We start from the raw sequence: 8,960 nt of genomic DNA, 5'->3' as shown, positions 1-8,960 counted from the left end.
TTGTTACACAATTCAAAATCATTTCACACACAACTTTAGGGTTCAAATGTTTTCCTTTAGAGTTGAGTTAAGAACATTAGTTTGTTGCTCATTTCCTGAGGTCTGTCAGCCTTTTTCTGCCTCCTTCAGTCATTCAGAATGATTTCTGCTCTGTATTTTCTAACAACTTTAGACACAAAATCACTGAATGACTCTGGATGAACATGATTTAAACTTCTAGGATTTTTATGGAAAGATTTACGAGCTACGACTCAGACTCTAAAAGAACTTTATAATGATGTTTGTCTAATCTTGCACTACCCCAAAACCAATCCCCCTAAAACACAAACAATGACAATGCATGTACAAAATGTGAGGAGAGTTTTCCAGTTGTGAGTTACATGAAAATATTAGCAAGAGCCAAAAGATCAGATCATAAAACACTGAGACTATAACACAGCTGAAAACCCCACACTTTTAAAGTGCCTTGAACTTGACACCTCTTCTGTTATTTCATTGGCTGGCCTAATACCTTTTTCTGCAGACTCATCTCCTTACTCAGCACTTCTAATGGTCTGTTCAGCCCCCTGCATTGGGCGATTTCTGAACTTTACACACGATCGAAACGATTGAAACCCTGAAGGTGGCTTTTTTAAACAATGGCCACGGTTACATGATGCTTTTTTTTATTCTGAATCATTTATTCAGAATTAAATAATACAGAATTAAAGTGTTCTGCTTCGTGTTTACATGGAAATAGTAATTCCGAATTGAGGTTTACATGGAAAACATGTTTAATCGCCTTCATTCAATTCTGCTTCAGGCCTGTGGTTTGGGAAGGCTTCTGATTGGACGGGGCGAACAAAACGTATTCACGTCTACCGGAAAAAAATAAAAACAAACCCTTTCTTTTCGGCTACAACAGAGAAAGACCACTTAATAGCTACTATTTTCACTTTTATTTTGACTGTTTTGAAGCAGCAGCTTGACAATAACACACTGTTTTACTTTCGTCAGCTGAGCAGGAGAAGTGAGATAGAGTACCAGAGAATAGAGGCAGAAGACCATACTGTAGCCAATCAAAGCCAGGAGTTTGTGCAATGGCTGCTCTACCTCCACTCTACAGGATTTTGAGTAGAAGGAGAACTTTCAATGACCCGCACGACATTTGTGAAGCTATGTGGCCTGATGCAGTGCTTCATGCCACCCAATGAAGCCTGTGTATTTTTCTGTGTGTGTGTGTGTCTGTGTGTGTAATATGTCCGTCCATCCACTTTTTTCATTATATCCATATTTTCTAAGGCTCTTAAATAATCTCGGCTCGAGTCCAACGCTTACTTCGGGCGGCCATCCTGGATTATGTGCTCGTCAGCACGTCTTCGTGACAGGATGAGCATGGTAGAACGACCAGTATTATTTAAAGCGGAACAAAACGTATACAAGATCGAGGAATTATTCAATTCTGAAATAAATTCAGAAAAAAAACCAACCACCTACTTCGAATTGGCCTTTTTAATTAGGAATTAGGTGTTTACAAGGGAATTAATAATCTTTTTAAAGAGGATTACATTTTTTATTCTGAATTAAAGGGGAATTAAAACTCTCATGTAAATGTAGCCATTGAAATCAAATCATATACCCTTAGAACAATCTCTTTCTAAAATTGATAGTAAAATATAAACTAATTGTCCTATGGGGCATTTTGAATGACTTTAAATGTAAAAGACACATATAAATCATACTAATTGTCAGAAATAATTTTGAGTTATTTACAGATTCTGAAAGTGTGGTTTCTAAGCTTTCCATTGATGTCACACACATAGAAATCTATTAATATTTGAAGAAGTTATGGCTGTTTGAATGTTCTTCTTCAAAGATTAAACATTTTTGTCACCTCTCGGAGCAGCCAGCTGAAGGGCTAAGGGGTTACTTTGCAGTACCCCACCCCCAGCAACATTTGTCAATAGCTGTTTTCAATTAATACCTTTGCCTTCAGTTTAGTTATAATTTGAAACATGGCGTTGATTCAGAATCATAGTTTGATTACCTGTACGTAAACATTACCTGTGAAAAGTGATTCTACAGAATGTGGTTTGTATGTTGGGTTCATTTAAACATCCACAAGATTGTAAGTCAAATTTGTAATAAGGTAATAAAACCAGCATTTTCAAAATATTTAAGCATCCTGTGTACTAGCTATTGTACATGTGTGATATTTTTAATAAATAAAAAAGTGTGGAAGATTCAGTGAATAATTCTCCACCTCTTACCAATACCCCTGTAGATGTACATGCACCAAGATGGCAGCACTTTCAGCATGTCCCTCCACAGCCAATGAGGCGTCTATTCATGGCTCCAGAGCCACATATTTCCAACCCTGACCTAGGGTCACCTTGTAGTTTGCCTTTATAGCAGGTGTATACATTTCAGATTGGTGTCATTAAGCTATAATGGTCACCTTTGCCAGCCCTCACATGAAGACATGATCTGTCTGATTCAAGCCTTGTGTTATTATAAAAAACCTTAAAATTGGCCTTTGAAAGTTTGGGATTCACCTTTTTGAGGAGGTCCTTTTTCACTGCTGGGTCATTGAGGTCCAAGGCAGAATTCCCAGAAGTTATCTTAAGCTGCAGTCTATATGCTGCTCATCAGAAAAAAGAAAAAGCTTTAATTAGTGTTCGTAGTAATGCCATTAATTGTAATGCTGTATTTTAACAACATTTATTTTGAAAATACAAACAAAAAGGAATATATTGGCCTGCATCTAAAATGCCTAACATGATATATAGTTTTTATTGTATTTATTGAGTTTTTTAAAATCTTTTTTATTGTTATTATTATTATTTGTATTCAGTTGTAGAGCATTCTAAATTTAAAGGTTGACATCTCCATAATCCATTGTTTAATAATGAATGGGCCAGTTTTTTCTCATACCTGTTGCTGATTAATGTTTTCTGTTAGAGTAATATCACATGATCAAGTCTTTTCTAATAATCCTCAGTACAAAATAAGTAATAACAGTGGGTACAATCAATATCATCCAATATGCAAGGTTACAATCAGTGTTAATTATGACAGCAAATGTTTTATTTAGTTTTATTTATAGTCTTTGGGCTAAAATGCAGCATAGTTTCAGTCAAAATGAAGTTATCAGGATTATTTTAGATGTAGTTTTAGTCAATAAATGATATTAAGATTTTAGTCGAATAAATCTGTTACAGAAATAATAGACTTAAATATAAAGCTTAGGAGTTTATACATTTTTTCAAGTTTTAGTTGTCATTGATCAACCTGATTTAATGTTTTTAAATTCAATGACGTATTTGATGTGATCAATGCGTAAAATCATATAATCACATGAGTTCTGATTGGATTTCGTTACATGTGATGAAATTATAGTTACATTTTTATAAACTAACAAAAATATTGATCCATTTTGATGTAGTTTTTGTTCACATGTATTTATTTTAGTTAGCCATAGTCTAGTTTTTGACATTTGGGCGACCGGGGCTCAGGTAGTAGAGGGGTCGGCTTCTGATTGAGAGGTTGAAGGTTTGATTCCAGTCTCACAAAGTGTCCTTGGGCAAGAACTGAACCCTAAGTTGCTCCCAGTGGTCGACTAGTGCCTTGCATGGCAGCTCAGTCCTATTGGTGTGTGAATGGGTGAATTCCCTGATATTGTGAAGCGCTTTGAGACTACTACAGAGTGGTGATAAAGCGCTATATTAATCAAGTCCATTTACCATTGTCATTTTAAAAAATGTAGTCGACAAAAACTATGATTAAAACTTTAGTTGTATCGTACAAGAAGTAAAAAGTTGTATCAGTTGTACACCTATCTTCTGTTTGTTTTGCAATTATTTATATCTAGTTTTATAAGTGGCACAATCTGTGTCGAGAAGATTTTAGGTTCAAACCCTATTTGTTTTCTATTTTCTATGAGTTTCCATTTTGTCAGTGAACCTGGTTTTTGTTAGTTTTCAGTTATTTTTTTGGTATTTAGTTGGTTGTCTGTGTGTGTGGTTCATGTCTGTGTGTTTCCACACACCCTGTTTTGTTAAGTAGACTGTGTTTGTGTTTAGTCCCTTGTGTTTCCACTCAGGTGGGCCATGTGTACTGATTGTCTTCCCTCACCATTTAAAGAAGTGTTTGCACTCGGCATGTTTACTGCATTGTGATTGGATTGTCATCAATGTCAATTAGTCAGTTATTTAGGTAGCTTTGGTTTCTACTTTTCCTTATGTTTGCTTTGTAAATTGATTTGTTTCGGTTTTATTAATAAAAGGACTTTTGTTTAGACACCACCTCCTCTTTTATATCCACGTCTAGATTGTCCAACATCTTCCCAATAATAGTTCCTCCTTTTCACTAATAATGTTTTGGAATAGGGTAAAAAATGTTAGGCAGTATTTTCCTAATTTATAAAACACTTTCTCAGTTTCATTTCAAGATTATCATTATCCCACTAACCATGAGGTATACTGTAGCAGACAAATGGCAGTTTTTCTTCACAGGATAAAAACTTCCATTTTCCCCCCTTGGTTGATGACGTCACAGCACAGATAACTTTCATGGAGTTGAGCATATTATAAACAAAGTCCCAGTTGCTGAAGGTGAAGTTGCTTCCATCAGACCAGAAAAAGTTTGGAGCTCTGTGTACCCCAATCCATACCTGTGAGCCCCCTGTCTCACTGTAAATCTTTTCCACCACTTTGATATTTGTCACAGTCACCAGGTCCACATAATTTTCTCGACAGTATTTCTGTGCGACTGGCCAAGTTTCATAAGAATTCACAAAAAAAACCTCGGGATCCAGCTGTGACCCTGTTGAGACAATCATTAGGGTTTTAGAGAGGAGTATTCTTACACTATGATTATATTTTATAGAAATTAAGTTTTGATTTTTCATATTCTCACCATTGTAACAAACAAAACGTGCCTTATCTGAACAACGCACGTCATACCATACATTTCTTACTAAAACACAAAACTCAGCAGCTACAGCAAAGTTAGGATGACCATGTCCCCAGTTACTATAGTTAGCACCGACTCCTGAGAATCCATCTGACCATCTCCAGTCGATTGTGCTGTACAGACCCATCCAGACCTCTGAGCTCTGACCAGCTGATGTAATGGTGTCTAGAAGCTGGTCGTTCTGCTCTTTGTTTCCAATTGTGGCCAGGTCTGCATAAGTCTGCCTGCAGTAGGTCTGAGCTTCAGTCCAAGTCTTTTGATCAGCAACATAGTGGTACTGTAGGCATGTGGAGTAAGACCACCCTGTGGAGAAATAGACACTTTAATGAATGTGGAAGCACAATGTACATGCAGGGGTTTGAAGAAGTCTGACTTAATGTATGACAACAAAGGACCAAAGTTACTTTAAAGAGTAACTAAACTCCAAAACCACTTTTTTCTGCTGAATTTAAGTGTCCGTGTATGTGGTAGTGTTGTTGATCACCAAACACACCACATCACTTGACCACTAAAACACAAATACAAGATTCAGTCAGACGTATATCTATTTTTCACCCATCTCCATTTGTTCTAAACACCCAAACAACATAGAATTTGAGGTTTATTTTCCCAAACTTAGCTATTTTCTGGAATTTTAGCCTTCTGAAAAGACATTTTCAGAGCGCTCCCAAAAACAAGCTGCCTATGCATGAGTTGACTTAAACACATGCACAATACTTGAGCATGAGTTTATCACAGTAGCAGCAGCAGTTAATCATTAACAGTTTTCCTTCTCCTCCTCACCTCACAGGAATTGTTAATTAAATACGATAGTCTATTATTTTGTCCAACTGCTGCGTTGCATTGGGTCAGAAACACGTCAGATCAAGGGCAGAGCTATGGGGGGGCTGGGAGGGCGGCACACCCCCGGCCCGGCCCCGGGGGAGCCCAAATAGGAGGTAGGACATAAAGGAGCCGGGCCCCTTCCACGGCTCAGGGGAGCTGGAGAAGGCGGGCCCTTCATGACTTGTGCCCAGAGGCACCCAGAGTATGAGCTGTCTAACATCATCCATCATGCAGATTTATACAGGTGTTATATAGACCTGCTTTGTGTGACGTATGCATACTAAATTAGGTGCATGCGCGCGCAGGCTCAGTGCAAAACAACCAGAGGACTGCTGAGGCGATGGTGCACAGGAGCGGAGAGCGCTATCTCAGTCTAGATTCAGTAAAAAGTTTCCATTAAAATCTTTAATTGGGCTGATAAGCAGATGTGGGACAGTGAGGAGGAGACTTAATGTAGAGATGGAAACTCATTCATTGAAACTGATCAGAATACACAGAAATACACGGAAACCTTCGTTAACGGGAGTACAGCATCCATCCTGTCTGCCCATTCAAGACAGTTATAAACATCTAGAGACATAATGCCTTTAGTTTTTCTATCAGATTTGTATAAATATCTGGCAATTGAACATCGGGCCAGGAGCGCACATCTGATGACCACAAGTTTTCAGGAATGCTGCTTGGGTCCCACAATCGTACACCTGTACTTAAAGTGAGTTTCCTTAAAAAGGTGGCCGCATCCTCAGCTTCCTACATACTACACACTATGTATGAGCCTTAACAGCGGTTCATTCATTGCCATTTTTCAAGCGTCATATATGTAACAACATGGTTTCTGCACAGCGTATGCGCGCGCACGTCAGTCACGTGTCCCGCTCATTCTTCAAGTTAAAACATATTAAAAACCAGTTGAGGAGCACAGTGGGACAGGAGAGACTGAGTGGACTTGCCATGATGTCCATACAGGATGAGAGAGTAAAGAAAATGGACATACAGAGCATTGTGCATGAGTTAATGGAGTGTAAGGCTCATCGTATGCCCTTCAAATAGAGGTGAGTACTAACCTGCGCACGCATGTCTGTCATTTTGAAAAAAAAGGTATTAATCTTTCCTTTAATTTTTAAGGTTAGGGTTCGGGTTAGGCTTAGAATTAGGGTTTATCTTGTGGGAAATATTAAGATAGCAAAATACTGACCCAGCTTCTTCCCAGTTGGTGTGTACGTCTTTGGGGCAGTGGTCAGTAGGAAAATAAGGAAAGTTACAGACTGCATACCTGGGGTGATGGGATCTTGTTTAGTGATTATGGGATAACAATGAATTGGTGCCTTGGTCTCTCTCTGGTAGTTCTGTAATTAATATATTTGTATTAAAATAATTATGTACAATATATATTTAAACCTTAATTGTAACAAAGGAGGGATAGAAATGGTTAATTCCAGAACTATTATCTCTCCCAGGCCTGATCATCTCTTAGTCAGAGTTCCCTAAACAGTCCATATTGACTTTGCATCCTCATCTAAAACCACCATAACACCACTTCATAATTATTAAAAAAGAAGCACTCAGGACCTTAATTGCTAAAGGTTCGCATATTTGAAAATGTGCTAATTTAACTGCAGACAAAAACACATGTTAAAGTGGATCACTGCGTCTTTGTTGGAACGTTCAAAATATTGGAAGGATGACGGGCAAATAGATTAATTTATCCCCAAAATGGATCGGAGTATATCTGATACCAAATCCAGCCCTTATAAGGTGGCTTACGTTACCATCAAACACAGTACAGACTGATTTCAGATTTGTGATCTCATGTTTATCAGCAAACATTTCTCTTCAACTTAATAGAAAAACATTGTGTGATAGACATAGGACATTTTGTGCAAGGTTGCAGAAAGAATCAGAGATTAGAAAACATTTTATCTGGTAATGTCTCGATTATATTAATTAATTCATGCAGTTAAACACTATCATTCATTGTTAAAACAACATGTGATGCTGAAATTACAGGCACATTACAATCATCTAAGAATAGCAAATACCTACAAATATTTAGGAGCTTTAAACCATAATCATTATTTTTTAATGGTACTATTACAACCTGCTCCTTTTTTTAATATTCTTCAACATTTATGAGATTTCAGAAAATAAATTTTATCTTCAAACTTTAACAGCAAGATAGCTCCAACTTGTTGCCAAACCCACAGGTCCAGTAGAACAAACTTGTTTACAATAGTTTTCTTCAAAAGCTGTCATTCAGTCTATAAACCTTTTAAATAGTTATAGTCAGTTATAGTAACTGCTTATTGTTTTTGCCACTTTTAGGTCTTCATATCATAACTTTCTGAACCAAATAATTGACTACGAACCTGAAAGACACATGAGAGCCAGTAAGATCCTCGCCATCCTGATCTGCTCAGTGGATTGTTTCACTCTAGATTGTCTTTATATTAGGGCACAATTTAAACAAATTCACTACTTGTTTTTTCTTGTTGCCCAAGGTCACCTTTAAACAAGGACGAGCAAAGATTTGTTTGGAATGACCTTAATCAAATGAAATGCTAATTCCTCTGTGGTTCACCCTGTGGAAAAGATATTAGTCATTATGTAATTTTCTTCTTGACTGAAAAGTGTCGACCAATAATCTGATCAGACCTTTTTCAGTGCCTCATTTTATCCTCTCTACTGTTGTTGTCAGCAAAGGATTAGTTATTTGAAGGATGTTTATTCTGCTGTTCTGTGTGTGCAGTAAGACATACTGATTCCATAGACAGGATACCAGATGTATGCCATAATTACGTTAGTATACATTATCTGCCGGAGCTAGACAGGCTTGTATTCTGGTTCAAGTACCAATTTGATTGATAAACCGTTTCTTCTGTCATATTGTCCAGATTAAACTGATTCCCTGTAGGGTAATGAGCAATGTTTGGAGTTATGTCTTTGTTGGAGATATACGGTTCGTTTTCCCTGACCAGGCAGAGTATGCAGTGATCTCACAGGTCTCATTTTTTGTTACTTGTTCAGGACTCTGATTGTATTAATAAACTGCCTATTATTTACATATCAGTTGTCCCAAAGACTACTTTCACATCCCCTTTTTGTCATCGTCATCCACACCACAAGATGCAACACCTTTAACTACAGTAGTTAGCTTTAAAAATAACTGTTCTCTGTCTTTGTCA

General features: G+C 37.3%; 1 protein-coding gene across 1 annotated transcript; it reads right to left on the bottom strand.

The window, feature by feature from the left end:
• Positions 1 to 787: 787 nt before the first annotated feature.
• On the bottom strand, positions 788 to 8,196 carry LOC114480176 (macrophage mannose receptor 1-like). Its single transcript, XM_028474072.1, has 5 exons — positions 8,145 to 8,196; positions 4,897 to 5,256; positions 4,450 to 4,803; positions 2,535 to 2,620; positions 788 to 823 (listed from the first exon to the last, which is right to left on the bottom strand). Exons 1-5 carry the CDS (start codon positions 8,179 to 8,181, stop codon positions 788 to 790), a joined length of 873 nt encoding a protein of 290 aa, XP_028329873.1. The 5' UTR covers positions 8,182 to 8,196.
• Positions 8,197 to 8,960: the final 764 nt, after the last annotated feature.

This window comes from Gouania willdenowi, chromosome 18 (assembly GCF_900634775.1).
Source record: "Gouania willdenowi chromosome 18, fGouWil2.1, whole genome shotgun sequence".
Classification (NCBI taxonomy): domain Eukaryota; kingdom Metazoa; phylum Chordata; class Actinopteri; order Blenniiformes; family Gobiesocidae; genus Gouania; species Gouania willdenowi.
The sequence above is the reverse complement of the archived record's forward strand: the minus strand, read 5'-3'. Positions and strand labels throughout refer to the sequence as shown.

Coding starts and splice junctions, on each gene's coding strand:
- LOC114480176 (XM_028474072.1), bottom strand. CDS start 8,181: ATGGCGAGGATCTTACTGGCTCTCATGTGTCTTTCAG. Junction 5,257..8,144: donor GGCTCTCATGTGTCTTTCAG/GTTCGTAGTCAA, acceptor ATTTCTCCACAG/GGTGGTCTTACTCCACATGC. Junction 824..2,534: donor AAAAGGACCTCCTCAAAAAG/GTGAATCCCAAA, acceptor CCGTCCAATCAG/AAGCCTTCCCAAACCACAGG.